The sequence below is a fragment of the Somniosus microcephalus genome, chromosome 5, assembly GCF_052327205.1.
Source record: "Somniosus microcephalus isolate GS21.2 chromosome 5, FLI_Smic_1.0, whole genome shotgun sequence".
Lineage (NCBI taxonomy): Eukaryota > Metazoa > Chordata > Chondrichthyes > Squaliformes > Somniosidae > Somniosus > Somniosus microcephalus.
The window spans coordinates 97,957,979-97,975,398 of record NC_140991.1 but is presented as its reverse complement, the minus strand read 5'-3'; the positions used below and the strand labels follow the sequence as shown (position 1 = coordinate 97,975,398).

At 46.8% G+C, this 17,420-nt stretch overlaps 1 protein-coding gene across 1 annotated transcript in view; it reads left to right on the top strand.

Moving 5' to 3' along the window:
* plcl2 (phospholipase C like 2) overlaps positions 1-17,420 on the top strand; it is a 410,033-nt gene that overhangs the window by 381,718 nt on the left and 10,895 nt on the right. The window contains exon 5 of the mRNA XM_085988018.1: positions 8,642-8,751. Within this exon, the coding sequence (XP_085844144.1) occupies positions 8,642-8,751 (110 nt within the window). The remainder of the gene's footprint in view (positions 1-8,641; positions 8,752-17,420) is intronic.

The following is a 17,420-nucleotide window of genomic DNA, read 5'->3' as shown; positions in this document are numbered from 1 at the left end:
AACCAAGATTTTATTACCAGAGAACGATTCTATACAAAGGATAATATGGATGCAGTACACTTACACTTAACAGGGATGGGAAATATACGGCACATCGAGGGGAAATGACTAAAATGACAATTTTAGCAATCCCCTTAACTCCCACCCTCTAAACCTCACTAGGCTATCTTATGAGGGGTCAGAATTCCATGCTCACCAGTCCGAGTCGTTTAAACAGACGAGAATCTTGCTTCTTTGCCCTGCTGCCTTTCGATGCCACGTGGTTTCAATGCTGCACAGGGCACCGTCCAGGTGAAAATACCCCAGTAATAAAATAGTCTCTGGCAGGGTTTCTCACCTCTCGGGACGGACTCTTCTTCGTAGGTCCTCTTCCTGGGGTGGTGGCAGGCAGGGCGCGGGAGGCGAGGAGAGAGAGAGAGCATGGCTTCCTGAGGGGCTATAATTATACTCCTCTCGGTAGCCCTTATCTCACGCGCTAAATCAGCTCATCCTTTGTCTGATTTGAGCAGGTTGGAATTGAACAAAAGGTGTCGATCTTGGCCCATCGACTTAGATGGCCGGTAATAGCTTCTAACGGTCCCATAACTGCTCTCCTTTGTTCAACAGAGTCCTTGATGGGGCCAGCCTAACCTGGATGGCTCCGCTGATCGTTTGGATCGTTTGAGTAAACAAGCTTGATGGCCTGTAAACGGGGGCCTGAATCAAATCAAATCAAATCAAATCAACTTTTATTGTCATTGTTAGTGCACAAGTGCAGTACAACGAAATGTAGGCTTGCGGCTCCCGAGAGTGTACATTTAGATTAAGACATTTAAACATTCAACATACATTTGACTTGTAATACATTAACATAAGCATAACCATAATAAAGTGCATTGGCAGATGTGCAGGCTTTAGAGTTTATTTGTGGAGTTCAGTAGGATGACAGCCCTGGGAAAGAAGCTGTTCCTAAATCTGGTCGTACGGGTGCGAATGCATCTGTAGCGTCTCCCAGATGGCAGGAGGGCGAACAGACTGTGGCTGGGGTGGGTAGGGTCTTTGATGATGGACCGTGACCTCCGTAAACAGTGTTTCTGGTATATGTGCTCTATGGTCGGTAGCCGGGTGCCGGTAATGCGTTGGACAGTTTTGACTACCCGCTGCGGGGCTTTCCGGTCATAGTAGCTACAGCTGCCATACCATACTGTGATACAGTTTGTCAGGATGCTCTCTATTGTGCAGCGGTAAAAATTAGAGAGGATCAGGGGGACAGGTTACATCCCTTCAGCCTCCTTAGGAAATATAGGCGCTGCTGGGCCTTCTTCACCAGAGAGGAGGTATTGAGGGACCAGGAGAGGTCTTCCGTGATGTGGACTCCGAGGAACTTAAAGCTGTCCACCCTTTCCACCACAGCCCCATTGATGTGGATGGGGGTGTGACTTCCGCCTTTAGACTTCCTGAAGTCCACAATGATTTCTTTGGTTTTCTTGATGTTCAGGGCCAGGTTGTTATCAGCACACCACTTCACGAGATGCTGGACCTCCTCCCTGTAGGCTGACTCATCGTTGTTGGTGATCTGGCCTACTACCGTGGTATCATCCGCAAACTTGATGATGGTGTTGGAACCGTGAACAGCCACACAGTCGTGGGTGAAGAGGGAGTAGAGGAGGGGGCTCAGCACACATCCTTGTGGGGCCCCCGTGAATGTAACTGAGTTTGCTCCCAATACATAAATGTAAAAGTTCTGTCTGGTTTCGTGATCTCACAGACAACAAAAATACCCAAGCTGTTAGCTTGTCACAGAGTCCACAATTGGAACTTACAGGCTTTTGGTCATGAGGTTGACTGCAGCCATTTTGTGTGCCCCTGGATTTTTAAAATGAGTCCAACCAGGGTCTCTTTTAATTAAATAATCTTTGGGGGGCGGGGGGGGAACTGCCTGAATTTTGCGAAACTTAGTCCTCAGGGGATAGCCCTTGTCTCCAAGTAGCCATCCGTTAAGTTGGTCTGGCGGACTCAATTGTGGAGGCACACTAGACTGGCGCAGTATGAAGGAGTCATGGCAACTGCCAGGGTACTTGGCACAAACATGCAAAATTTCCTTCTTGTGGTCACACACCAGCTGAAAGTTAAGGGAGTGGAAGCCCTTGTGGTTGACAAAAATACCTGGATTGCGATGGGGTGCCTTAAGGGCCACGTGTGCAGTCAACGATGCCCTGCACCCTTGGAAAGCCTGCCAGATGAGCTAATCCAACCGCTCACGCCGTGACACTTGCTCGATCCTTGGTGAAATGGATGTGATTGTGCGCGAGGGCAAAGAGGGCACCGGTTACCTGCGTGATGCAAGTGTGTGTGACTGCCTGGGAGATGCCGCTGATGTCTGCTGCTAATCCCTGGAATGAGCCTGAGGCAAAAAAGTTGAGTGCGGTGGTGACTTTGACGGCCACTGGTAATGCTTGTCCACCTGGTCCTCTGGGCAGCAGGTCTTGCTGTAGCATTGCGCAGATGTCACCCACTACCTCTCACGAAAGTCAGAGCCGCCTTTGGCACTGCTGCTCAGACATGTTGAGATAGCTGACCCTGTGTCTTTAGACCCTGTATGGGGGTATCTCCTGCGCCGATGGGCTTCCAGGTGCTGGCCCCTTCTGGCCTGTGTAGCCTCAGGTGGGTGAGCAGCAGCCTGGCGCTCCTGCTGCTGTTGCTGGTGCTGCTGTTGTTCCTGGTTCTGCTGGTGCCGCGGCTGGTGCTCGAGCTCCTCTAATGCCCAGACGGGAAGGAAATAGATGGCTCCCATGCTTCTGGTACATGCCTCAGTTGAGGAAGTGCTCAGTGAAGGTGGCGAGAGGGGTTTCCCAGGAGGTCACATTGGAGATGGGTGTCAGGCTCCAACCTTCCACAGGTGTGGTTAAGCCTTCTAAAAGTTGCCCCAGACCTGAGACCACTAAGCCCTGCCACCTGCAAATGATGGCTGATCAAATCTCCTCTTTAATGGTTGACCTGCAGTTGATAGCAATCCAATAGTGCTCCCGCCAGGTTTCACCGTCGTGTTTCCCACCAAGCGTGTTTCACGTGGGAAAGGGGTTAAAATCGCAAGGGTGTTTTAAAATAGGATTACAGAGGACATTTAGTGCTTGTTAAGGGCCTTAACGACCAGTCCCGCCTGTTGGGGGAGGGATGGAATCGGGACCATCAGACACGCCTGAGTTAAAATTGCTCGGAGTCAGGAACCAGGCGGAAGGGGGGTCCCGCGCGCCAGTTTTTGCGATTTTAACCCCTCACACGCCTCCAATCCCAACTCCACGGCTCAATGAAAATCCTGCCCATTGTTTCAGCCTGTTCTTGCCCCACAGAACTTATCTCTTCCTATCTCAACTCTTTTTTCTGCCCTTGTCCAGTCTCTTCCCACTTACATCCGCGACTCTTCTGACGCCCTCTGCCACTTTAACAGTTTCCAGTTTCCTGGCCCCAACTGTCTCCTTTTCACTATGGACGTCCAATCCCTCTACACCTCCATCCCCCACCAGGATGGCCTGAGGGCGCTCCGCTTCTTCCTTGAACAGAGGCCCAACCAGTCCCCTTCCACCACCACCCTCCTTCGCCTGTTGAACTTGTTCTCACGTTGAACAACTTCTCCTTTGACTGCACTCACTTCCTCCAAATTAAAGGTGTTGTTATGGGAACCTGCATGGGCCCTAGCTATGCCTGCCTTTTCGTGGGATATATGGAACCTTTTTTGTTCCAGTCCTACTCGGGTCCCCTCCCTCACCTCTTTCAGCTACATTGATAACTGTATCAGTGCCGTTTCCTGCTCTCGCCCTGGACTAGAAAATTTCATTCACTTTGCTTCCAATTTCCACCCTTCCCTCACCTTCACATGGTCCACCTCCAACTCTTCCCTTCCCTTCCCTTCCTCAGCTTCTCTGTCTCCATCTCTGGGGATAGGCTATTGACAAACATTCACTATAAGCCCACTGACTCCCACAGCTACCTGGACTACACTTCCTCCAACCCCACTTCCTGTAAGGATTCTATTCCATTCCCCCAGTTTCTCCATCTCCGCCGCATCTGCTCTGACGATGCTACCTTGCATACTAGTGCTTCCGACATGTCTTCCTTTTTTCTCAACCAAGGATACCCCTCTACTGTGGTTGACACGGCCCTTGACCGTGTCCATTTTTTTCCCGCACTTCTGCTCTCACCACTTCCCCTCCCTCCCGGAACCACGATAGGGTTCCCCTTGTCCTCACCTTTCACCCCACCAGCCTCCACATTCAACGGATCATCCTCCGCATTTCCGCCACCTCCAGCGTGATCCCACCACCAAACACATCTTCCCCTCCCCTTTCAGCATTCCGAAGGGACCGCTCCCTCCGCGACACCCTGGTCCATTCCTCTATCAATCCCAACACCCCTTCCCCTTCGCCCGGCACCTTCACATGCCCTTTTACCTCCTCCATTCCCACTGTCCAGGGCCCCAAACACTCCTACCAGGTGAAACAGCGATTTACTTGTACTTCTTACAATTTAGTATACTGTATTCGCTGCTCACGATGTGTTCTCCTCTACATTGGGGAGACAAAACGTAGATTGGGTGACCGCTTTGCGGAACACCTCCGTTCAGTCCGTAAGGGTGACCCCGAGCTTCCGGTCGCCTGTCACTTTAATTCTCCGCTCCACTCCCACTCTGTCCTCGACCTCTTACACTGTTCCAATGAAGCTCACGTAAGCTTGAGGAACAGCACCTCATCTTTCGATTAGGCATTTTACAGCCTTCTGGACTCAACATCGAGTTCAACAATTTCAGACCATAACCTCTGCCCCTATCTCTTTTTTCATTTTTTTTTCTCTCTCACATGGCAGCTGTCGATCATTCTGCCATTGCCATTTACACTTCATCTAGAGACATCTTTTGTTTCTTAACTTGTCCCATTACCATCTCCTTTTGCCTTGCACCATCATCCCTTTTGTCTCTTAATCTCTCCTACCTTCCATCCTATCACTGACCTTCCCTTTTGTTCTTTCCTCCCTTCCCCCCTTTCCCTGCCCCTACACTTGCTTAAAAATCTGTTCCACCTCCCAACTTTTTCCAGTTCTGACGAAGGGTCATCGACCTGAAAATTAACCATGTTTCTCTCTCTACAAATGCTGCCTGACCTGAGTATTTTTAGCACTTTCTGTTTGCCTTTAACAAATCTGTGCTGGCTTCCCTTAATTAATCCACACTTGTCCAAGTAATTGTTAATTTTGTCCCTGATTATCTTTTCTAAAAGCTTCCCCACTACCGAGGTTAAACTGACTGGCCTGTAGTTTTCTTTTGTTTGTCAGTACATTGTTCCAGTTTATTTTTCCTAGTTCCATTCCCATCCCCTTAAAATCAGCTCTTTCCCATTTATTACTTTGGTCTTTGGCCTACTTATGTCCTTCTCAATCTTTATCTTAAACTTTATTATGCTGTGATCACTATTGCCTAGATGTTCCCCTCCGCTTACTTCTCTTAACTGTTGTGGTTCATTTCCTACTATTCGATCAGCAGTGCTCCCTCTCTCGCTGGGTTTTTTACATACTGGGTAAGAAAGGAGTCCTGGACACATTGTAAAAACCCCACTCCCTGCACCCCTTTCACTACCTCTTCTTACCAGTTTATTTGGGGGTAGTTAAAATCTCCCATGATTATTATTCTATGTCCTTTACACCTTTCGTATATTTGCTTACATATTTCTTCGTCCACTTCCTTTCCACTATTAGGTGGTGTGTAGTATACCCTTATTAGTGTGATCGATCCCTTATCTTTTATTTCAATCCATATGGATTCTGTTACTAATCTTCTGTTAGTTATGTCCCTTTTTTCTACTGCCATCATGTTATCTCAAATTAGTACAGCTACCCCACCTCCCTTAACTTCCCTATCCTTTCTGATTATGTTATAACCTGCAATATTTAGTTGCTAGTCCTATTATTTATGTAGCCATGATTCAGTTATTCCTACTACATCTGATTCCTCACTATGGATTATTGTCTTCAGTTCCCCTATTTTATTTTGGAGGCTGTGCACATTGCTGTACAAACAGTATAATTCCTCTTCAATAGTTGTTCCTCTTATTTTTAACAGTCCTTTTATACTTCTGTATTTGTTCGCTGACCATTCATGTCACCCTTGTTGCTTTCCTTGGTCTGACCTTTATTCTCTATTTCTTTTATCTTCAGACTTACTTTATTTTCAGCAGATCCCTCCTCCCATCTTACTAGTTTAAAGTCCTATCGACAGCTCTATTTATCCGTTCCGCTAGGACACTGGTCCCACTCTGGTTCAGCTGGAGCCTGTTCCAGTGGTACAGCTCCTTCCTGTCACAGGTGGTGAAACTATATAGCCAAAACAGTATAATACAAGTCCAAGGAAGTCATGATCAAACTGTACAGTGCTCTTGAATACTGTGTCCAGTTCTGAGACAGAAGGGAGACATTCAAGCACTGAAAGGAGTGCAGAAAGAGCCATAAGGCTGATACATAGGGCTGGATTTTCCAAGCTCAGAGGAGGCGGGCATGGAGGCGGGACAGATGGTAAATTAGGAGAAAGTGGGGGTGGATGGCAAATCCGCCCCCATCCCGACTCCGTACCCTTTTGCCAGGAGGCGGGAAAATGTGCTGCTTCGGGTACCGTCTCATGGAGGCGGGAAAGGCATTTAATCCTTTTAACTGCCTGTTAACAGGTAGTTAACAGGCAGAAAAATAGGATTAGTGCCATTTTACCTTCACAGGTAAAGGCTTCCCGACCTCGGAGAACCCTGCCAGGTTAGAGGAGACGTGAAGGAGGTCTGCGGCGGTCAGAGGCACCTGGAAGTAAGATGTAGAGGTGAGTGATGGATGCAAGTGTGGAGTGGTAAGTATGTAAGGTGAGTGATAAGTTTAAAAAAATGTTCACTTACCTTGTTTTCTTCCTACATCCTCCTTGTCAATTTCACAGACTGGCTGTTGGATCCTCCGAATCAACAGCCATGTGAAATTTACAAAGTTGAAAGGTTTGATGAGTCCTGAACACAAGATCTCATCAAACTACAGAGAATGTCAGTGTTTGACAGCTTCACAGAGCTGTCAAACACTGACATTTCTTCTTTCAAGAAGTCTTGACAGATAGCACGTCTGGCGTTGACGTGCTCTGTCAGTGACTTCCTCCCTAATTGGCCTGCTGAGCCCGCAGGGCGGGCTTAACAAGGTCAATCAGGGGAAAATCCCTCTGGTTGGTCAGGCGAGGATGGAGGCGGGACATTGACACGACAAGCAGCAGTCCCGCCTCCAACTCACCTCCATTCATAAAATCCAACCCTTAGTGTCAGAGGTCTGAATCGTGAGAAAAGACAGGAGGAACAACATTTAGCGCCCGGTGAAAAATAGCGCCGGCAATCGCTAACTTCAGCTTTTGGCACCCCAAGAGGGAGGCCGAGTGCTAATTCAAGCGCTCCACTTCCTTCTTAGAGCGCTATCCCCGAATAACGGGACGGTGCATTCTGCAGCGATACGCACTGGGCCACGTAGCGCTGCCACATGGAAGGGCTCTTCCCCTCATTAAAGGGGAGGGCCCAAGCCCACAACTCTGTGGGGCCCTACCTGGACCAGCGGAGAGCAGGGTGTCCTGCCAGCAACCCGGCACACAAGAGGAGTGCCGGGCTGCCTGATCGTGGCACGGACCCCGCGTTCAAAGACGCAACGGGCTGCGACAAGTGAGTCGGGCGATTTTTTTTTCCCCACCCGCCACCTCCCCTTTACTTAGCGTCCCGCGAGCCTCCTGCTGCTCAGTTCCTGCCCCCTGAATCGGTCACTGTCATCGCCTGGCGCAGATTCAGAAAGCGCAGGCGGGGCGAAAATGGGGCGCTGCACATGGTGATGACGTCGTCATTGTCTGCGGAGCGGGGCGCTACCAATTACCACCGCTGAATTTAGCGGGAGTCGTTAGCGGCGCCGCACCCGGGCGAAAAGTCATTCGCGTCCTCAGGAGGCGCTAAGGTACCCAATTTCTAGCCCTTTGTCTTAAATATCCTGCTTCTAAAGAAACATTGATTTTCATTGAAATTCTGCATCTCATATGAACATCAGAAGCTCCAACAATGCAACACTTCCTCAGTACTACACTAAACTATCAGCCTAGATCCTGTGCTCGAATGCTGAAGTGGGCTTTTACCCCTAACCTTCTGACTCAAAGGAGAGAGTGCTACTACTGAGTCATCCTGACACTTACTTAGTTAAGAAAAGGATTAGGGATAGGTATGGACTGAGCGGTGATCTACTACAGAGTACACAATGGCTCCTGTACTGCTGTGGTTGGGTTTTGGATGGGTGTTGGCTGTGGAGAGCAGCAAGCCAGTATGAATAGTGGAGGTGTGGGGGTGGATGTATACTCTGGAGTTTTGTTTAACTTTGGTAATCAGGGAGTGTCTGTACAGAGCTTTCCTTCAGGAGATTAAGTAGGTGAAGTACCGTCGTTGGATTGTACATGGTATATGCAAGGATCAGACTTAAGGACCAAATGGCCTGTTCTCATTTCTTGCTTTCTTACGAATGAATCTGGTTGCGCAGCATGACTGAACAGCTCAACTCAATTGTTTCATGTTATCCAGTAACTCATGCCCATGTGCTGTGCTTAAGAATAACAAATATTTTTTGCTTTCAGCTATGGAGTGCCATGAAAATCTGCACAATATTGGAGTTAAAGAAGGCCTTAAAGGAAGAAAACTGCATAAAGCTGTTGAGAGCTTTACTTGGAACATCACTATTCTTAAGGTAATCTACTACTAACAGTACTGATTGAGAGTATAAGGCATGCCTGATAAACAATAAGGGGGAAAAATTTGGTATCGACCATTTTGGGACGCTAACATTGCCTCGGCGCTAACTTTAGCACCTGCCGCTAATTAGCGCCGGCGACCACGAAATTAATTTTTAGCATCCCAAGAGGCAGGTGGAGCGCTAATTCAAGCGCTCCACTTCGTTCTTAGAGCGCTAACAACGAATATCGGGGCGATGCCTTGTGCAGCGCTACGCACCGGGCCAACTAGCGCTGCCACATGGACGGGCTCTTCCCCACATTAAAGGGGAGGTCCCAAGCCCACAACTCTGCGGGGTGCTACCTGGACCACCGGGGAGTGGTGTGACACAAGAGGGATGCCGGGCTGCCAGATCGCGGTACGGGCCCTGCGTTCAAAAATGCAACGGGCAGTCGAACAATTTTTTTTCCCCGTCCGCCACCTCCCCTTTACTTACCGCCCCGCAAGCCTCCTGCCATTGCGTTCCCGCCCCCTGAATCGGTCGCAGTCATCACCCGGCGTAGATTCAGGGGGCACGGGCCAACTTTTCAGGTGGGACGAATACAGGGCGCTGCGCACAGTGGTGACGTCATCATCGCCTGCGCAGTGGAGAAAGGCGCTATCATTTACCACCGCTGCTAAACTCCCGCTGAATTTAGTCGTTTGCGCCCCCCCAGAGGCGCTAAGGTCCCCAATTTCTAGCCCTAAGCTTTTCTCTAGGCAAGCAAATAAAACCATTAAAAAAATCAATAAAATTTTGGGTTTTATAAATAGGGCCAGAAAATACAAAAGTAAAGAAGTACTGATCAATTTATACAAAGCATTATTTAGGCCACAGTTAGAGTACTATGTGCAGTTTTAGGCACCTTATTACAAAAAGGACTTTAAAGCCATAGAGAACGTTCAGCATAGATTCACCAGGATGATACCAGAGATGGGAAACTATGGAGAAGGTTAAGAGGTGATTTAATAGAGGCTTTAAAAATGATGAAAGGTTTTGACAGATTGAATAGGGAAAGGTTATTTCCTCTGGTTGAGGAGTTGGAGACAAGGGAAAGTCAATTTAAAATTATCATGAAGAGAATGAGAAAAGAGGTTGGAAAAAAGATTTACACAGACGCATGTTGGAGCAGTGGTTGAGGCAGACACCATTGCAACTTTTAAGGAATAGTTATTTGATGCATATTTGAAGATGAGGTGTCAACACCTTCACCGAAGCATACGAGAGCATGGGCCTTACACTAAACATCTGTAAGACAAAGGTCCTCTACCAACCAGCCCCGCCACACAGTACTGCCCCCCGATTATCAAAATCCACGACAAGGCCTTGGACAACGTGCACCACTTTCCATACCTCGGGAGCCTACTGTCAACAAGGGCAGACGTCGACGACGAAGTCCAACACCGCCTTCAGTATGCCAGTGCAGCCTTCGGTCGCCTGAGGAAGAGAGTGTTTGTAGACCAGGACCTCAAACCCGGCACTAAGCTCATGGCCTACAGAGCAGCACTGATACCCGCCCTGCTGTATGCCTCAGAGACATGGACCATGTACAGCAGGCACCTCAAAGCACTGGAGAGGTACGACCAACGCTGCCTCCGCAAGATGCTGCCAATCCATTGGCAGGATAGGCGCACCAACGTCAGTGTTCTTGCTCAGGCCAACATCCCCAGCATCGAAGCTTTGACCACGCTCAATCAGCTCCGATGGCCGGGTCACATTGTCCGCATGCCCAATACAAGACTCCCAAAACAAGCACTCTACTCGGAGTTCCGGCACGGCAAGAGAGCCCCAGGTGGGCAGAGGAAACGCCTCAAGGACACCCTCGAAGCCTCCTTGAAAAAGCGTAACATCCCCATCGACACCTGGGAATCCCTGGCCCAAGACCGCACAAAGTGGAGGAGAAGCATCCGGGAAGGCGCCGAACTCCTCGAGTCTCTTCGCCGGGAGCAAGCGGAAGCCAAGCGCAGGCAGCACAAGGAGCGCACGTCAACCCAAGCACCCCACCCACCCACCCCTTCAACCACCATCTGCCCCACCTGTGACAGAGACTGTAGGTCCCGCACTGGACTCATCAGTCACCTGAGAACTCATTTTTAATGTGGAAGCAAGTCATCCTCGGTTCCGAGGGACTGCCGAAGAAGAAGAAGAATTTGAAGATATAAGGCTATAGAGAGAGAATTATGCAGTGGGATAGTTTTGGATTGCTCTAGCAAAGAGCCAATGCAAAGACAATGGACCAAATAGCCTCCTGCATTGTAAACGTCTGTGGTTCTGTGGCCATGGCTGTATAGATAACAGATAATTGGTTTCCAGAACAGTCGTATCTTTGCAGGTTAAAAACTGCACATTTTTGCTAGGTAAAAGGATGTTAGTATTGTGATTAACAATCTCAAGAAACCACAAACATCACAAGCCCTCCAGTGAAATCCCATTACATTTGTACAGGCCTGTGGAACTCAAAGTTGAAAACATGGTCATGAAAGTGCAGTGATAGCTATTGATCTGATCTGCTGAAACCTAATTCTAGAAAAATAGTCCCAGACTAGAGAGAGTTAAAAGCTACGGCTCACTTACTTCAGAAATCATATTTCATTTATTTCACTTGTTTTCACTTGAACAGTATTTGTAGAAACAATTGTGTCTCACAAAGGATTCCAGCGATTAAAATAATAGTGATATAAATAAAGATTAATAACTGATAGGCTACTTTTGGAGCTTTCTACGCAGTGATATTGTTCATGAAAGCCATTTGTGACCTAGGAAACGCGTTGTGTTCTTTTGCAGCCAGACTTGATGTAGGTTGCCTGAAGGATTTTCCATCTAATTAACAAATATCATCCCTAATGCGTGTGCACTGAGGCTATAACCTACATCTTTGAATCATGTCTGACGTAAGAAAACTACTAGGCACTTGGTCTAAGCGTTAAACAAAGCTTTAATCAACTGTTTTACAACATGGAGGTCTAGTTATGTCCTTCACTAGTTCCTGTTAAGAATGTCCTGCGCAAGCTGGGCCCGTGCCCGAGTATTTATACTCTCCCTGGACAGCGCCACCCGTAGGCCGCTCAGTATTATTTCATAGGTCTTTCTTTCATGAATGACTGATTCATGTCAATGTCCTTTGTTCTTTGTGAAGAACACATGCATAAAGATAATTGCTGTCATGAGGCTAAAGATTTTCATTTGTGTTGCATCACTCATTGAGTCAAACATACTTCAAACCAACCTTTATTTTCACTTTCTTTAACCAATATATATTAGACGAAGGGTCATCGACCTGAAACATTAACTCTATTTCTCTCTCTACAGATGCTGCCTGACCTGCAGAATATTTCCAGCATTTTCTGTTTTTATTTCAGATTTCCAGCATCTGCAGTATTTTGCTTTTGTATATATATTACAGATAAGCTTTAATTTTACTTTTATTATTTTTATTCAATTTTCTCCCTATTCTGAAAGGTGTGGGGCCTGCTAGTGATGACTCCAGGAACACCAGCTGCCCTCCAGCACTTTATCCAAGCGACCATTTTCCATGTGTGAGCCCGGATAATGTTAGCAGGCTATTTGACTGTGGAGTACATCGTAACTGAGCCCGAACATACTCACACCTGTTGTCCACACAGGGGCAACTTTCTAGCTGGGGTCACTGGGCACCAATCAAAAGCAAGAACTTTGGATGATTTCTTTCTCCTCCCTTGCCCAGGGGTCCAACTGCAGCAACCTCTCACCCCTGCCACTGCTGCCTCAGCTGAAACCACCTAACTGAGCACAGACTGAGAATCAAACCTGATCTGAAAGGTTTAGGTTTGCCTTTACACATTAGGCCACAAAGACAGTTGAAATCTATTTTCATGATGGAGGGTTGTTTGCAGTGTGTTCCAGTAAAAGTATTATCACAATTTAACATTCTTGTATTTTATTTTGTTCAAGCTATCTTCTGGTAAATGTTCTGATAAATTAAATATAGTCTGATTCATGTAATACTTTTATCAGAAGCTAGATTTTTTGTTTTCATGGAAACATTTTGGGTACATTTCCTCCCTTTTTCTGTATATTATCACCTTTCTTTGCCTGCTTAGCCTGACAGCTCTGCAGCTGAAAGGGAGAGCACACACCCCTGTTCAACATTAATACAATAGCAAAATACTGCGGATGCTGGAAATCTGAAATAACAACAGAAAATGCTGGAAATACTCAGCCGGTCAGGCAGCATCGAGGAGAGAGAAACAGAGTCAACGTATCGAGTCGGGGACCCTTCGTCAGAACCGGAAAAGGTTAGAGAAGAGAGATTTTTAAGCAGGTGCGGGGAGGAAAGAACAAAGGGAAGGTCTGTGATAGGATGGAAGGCAGGAGAGATTGACTGACAAAAGGGATGATGGTGCAAGGCAAAAGGAGAGGTAATGGGACAAGTTAAAAAACAAAAGATGACTCTAGATGAGGTGTGAATGAGGATGGCAGCATCATTAACAGCTGCCATGTGAGAGAACAAGAGAAATAAATATAAAGAAATACAGGGGTCGAGGTTATAGTCTGAAATTGTTGAACTCGATCTCAAGTCCAGAAGGCTGTAAAGTGCCGAATAGAAAGATGAGGTGCTGTTCCTCGAGCTTACGTTGAGCTTCATTTGAACAGTGTCAGAGTCCAAGGAAGGAGAGATCAGAGTGGGAGTATAAGCCCACTGACTCCCACAGCTACCTGGATTACACATCCTCCCACCCCGCTTCCTGTAAGGACTCTATTCCATTCTCCCAGTTTCTCCGTCTCCGCCGCATCTGTTCTGACGATGCCACCTTCCATGCTAGTGCTTTCGGTATGTCTTCCTTTTTCCTCAACCGAGGATACCCCTCTACCGTGGTTGACATGGCCCTCGACCGTGTCGGTTCCATTTCCCGCACTGGGAATTAAACATACCAGGTTATTTAACGGTCAGGAAGGACAGGCAGGAAGGAAGGGGAGGTGGGGTGGCTATGTTAATAAAGGAAGGAATCACTGTAATACAGAGAAATGATATTGGGTCAAAAGATCAGGATAATGAAACAGTTTGGGTGGAGGTAAGGAATAATAAGGGGAAAAAAACACTAGTGGGCGTAGTCTATAGGCCTCCGAACAGTGGCAACTCTGTTGGATGGAGTATCAATCAGGAAATAGTTGAGGCTTGTAATAAGGGAGCATCTATAATTATGGGGGATTTTAACTATCATATTAATTGGACAAATCAAATTGGGCAGGGCTGCCTTGAGGATGAGTTCATTGAGTGTATTAGGGATGGGTTTCTTGAGCAGTATGTAACTGAACCGACCAGGGGGCAAGCAACCTTAGATCTGGTCCTGTGTAACGAGACAGGATTAATTAAAAATGTCCTAGTAAAGGATCCCCTTGGAATGAGTGACCATAACATGGTTGAATTCCATATTCAATTAGAGGGTGAGAAGGTTGGATCTCAAACAAGCGTGCTAAGCTTGAATAAAGGAGACTGTGAAGGTATGAGAGCGGAATTGAGTAGAGTGGATTGGGAAAGTAGATTAAAGGGTAAGACGATACATGATCAGTGGTGTACATTTAAGGAGTTATTTTACAACTTCCAAAAAAAATATACTCCACTGAGAAGAAAAGGGTGTAAAAGAAAAGACAGCCATCCGTGGCTAAGTAAAGAAATTAAGGATAGTATTCGACTAAAAACAAGGGCATATAAGGTAGCCAAATCTAGTGGGAGGATAGAGGATTGGGAAAACTTTAAAAGACAGCAAAAAATAACAAAAAGATTGATTAAGAAAGGGAAGATAGATTATGAAAGTAAATTAGCAAAAAATATAAAAACATAGTAAGAGTTTTTATAGTTATATAAAAAGAAAAAGGGTGGCTAAAGTAAATGTTGGTCCCTTAGAGGATGAGACCGGGAAATTAATAGTGGGAAATATGGAGATGGCAAAAACACTGAATGAATATTTTGTATCAGTCTTTACAGTAGAAGACACTAAGAATATCCCAACACTGGACAAACGGGGCTATAGGGGGGGAGGAGCTAAACATGATCAAAATCACTAAGGAAGTGGTACTCGGTAAAGTAATGGGACTCAAGGCGGATAAATCACCTGGACCTGATGGCTTACATCCTAGGGTCTTGAGGGAAGTGGCGGTAGGGATTGTGGATGCATTGGTAATAATTTTCCAAAACTCCCATGACTCAGCAAAGGTCCCGGCAGACTGGAAAACTGCTAATGTAACGCCCTTATTTAAAAAGGGCAGTAGACAGAAGGCTGGAAACTATAGACCGGTTAGCCTAACATCTGTGGTAGGTAAAATTTTGGAGTCCATTATTAAGGAGACAGTAACAGGACATTTGGATAATCATAATTTAATAGGACAAAGTCAGCATGGTTTTATGAAGGGGAAGTCATGTTTGACAAATTTGCTGGAGTTCTTTGAGGAAGTAACATATAGGGTGGATAAAGGGGAACCAGTGGACGTAGTGCATTTAGACTTCCAAAAGGCATTTGACAAGGTGCCACATGAAAGATTATTGCTTAAGATAAAAAATCATGGGATTGGGGGTAATATTCTGGCATGGATAGAGGATTGGCTATCTAACAGAAGGCAGAGAGTTGGGATAAATGGTTCATTCTCGGACTAGCAATCAGTAACTAGTGGTGTTCCACAGGGGTCAGTGCTGGGTCCCCAACTCTTTACAATCTATATTAATGATTTGGAGGAGGGAACCGAGTGTAACATATCAAAGTTTGCAGATGATACTAAGATGGGAGGGAAAGTAGCGAGTGAGGAGGACATAAAAAACCTGCAAGGGGACATAGACAGGCTAAGTAAGTGGGCAGAGATTTGGCAGATGGAATACAATACTGGAAAGTGTGAGAAACATAGAAACATAGAAGATAGGAGCAGGAGTAGGCCATTCGGCCCTTCGAGCCTGCTCCGCCATTCAACGAGATCATGGCTGATCATCCAAACCCTAGCACCCAGTCCCTACACCAACAGCCATCCCACACAAGCCCTATCCCCGTAACCCCACGTATTTAATCCCCCCTAACACTAAAGGCCAATTTTTTTATCATGGACAATCAACCTAACCCGCACATCTTTGGACTTTGGAGGTTATGCACTTTGGCAGGAAAAATCGTAGAGCAAGTTATTATCTTAATGGCAAGAAACTGGAAAGTACTGAAGTACAAAGGGATCTGGGGGTCCTGGTGCACGAAACTCAAAAGGTTAGTATGCAGGTGCAGCAAGTGATTAAGAAGGCCAATGGAATGTTGGCTTTCATTGCTAGGGGGATAGAATATAAAAATAGGGAGGTATTGCTTCAGTTGTACAAGGTATTGGTGAGACCGCACCTGGAATACTGCATACAGTTTTGGTGTCCATACTTAAGAAAAGACATACTTGCTCTCGAGTCAGTACAAAGAAGGTTCACTCGGTTAATCCCGGGGATGAGGGGATGGACATATGAGGAGAGGTTGAGTAGATTGGGACTCTACTCATTGGCGTTCAGAAGAATGAGAGGCGATCTTATTGAAACATATAAGATTGTGAAGAGGTTGGATCGGGTGGATGCAGGGAGGATGTTCCCGATGATGGGTGAAACTAGAACTAGGGGGCATAGTCTTAGAATAAGGGGCTGCTCTTTCAAAACTGAGATGAGGAGGAACTACTTCACTCAGAGGGTGGTAGGTCCATGGGATATGCTGCCCCAAAAAGCTGTAGAAGCTACATCATTACATAAATTTAAAACAGAAATAGACAGTTTCCTAGAAGTAAAGGGAATAAAGGGTTATGGGGAGTGGGCAGGAATTTGGACATGAGTCTAGGTTCGGATCGGTCATGGCCCTGTGGGTAGCGGAGTGAGCCCAGGGGCCGTGTAGCCTGATCCTGCTCCTATTTCGTGAGTCTAATTCTGTAAGATTCAGGAGATGGTTCTGTGATAGTAGATTGGCGGTTAGGATCAGATCAGCCATGATCTTATTGAATGGCGGAGCAGGCTCGAGGGGCCGATTGGCCTACTCCTGCTCCTATTTCTTATGTTCTGCTCTCACCCATTCCCCTCCCTCCCAGAACCACGATAGGGTTCGCCTTGTCCTCACCTTTCACCCCACCAGCCTCCACATTCAACGGATCATCCTGCACAATTTCCGCCACCTCCAGCGTGATCCCACCACCAAGCACATCTTCCCCTCCCCCTCCGCGACACCCTGGTCCACTCCTCAGTCACCCCTTCCCCTTCGCCTGGCACCTTCCCATGCAAGCATCGAAGATGCAACACCTGCCCTTTTACCTCCTCCCTTACCACCGTCCAGGGCCCCAAACACTCCTTCCAGGTGAAACAGCGATTTACTTGTACTTCTTACAATTTAATATACTGTATTCACTGCTCACAATGCGGTCTCCTCGGCATTGGGGAGACCAAACGTAGGTTGGGTGACCACTTTGCGGAACACCTCCGTTCAGTCCGCAAGCGTGACCCCGAGCTTCTGGTCGCCTGTCACTTTAATTCTACCCTCGACTCCCACACTGATCTCTCCGTCCTCGGCCTCATACACTGTTCCAACGAAGCTCAACGTAAGCTCGAGGAACAGCTCATCTTTCTATTAGGCACTTTATAGCTTTCTGGACTTAAGATCAAGTTCAACAATTTC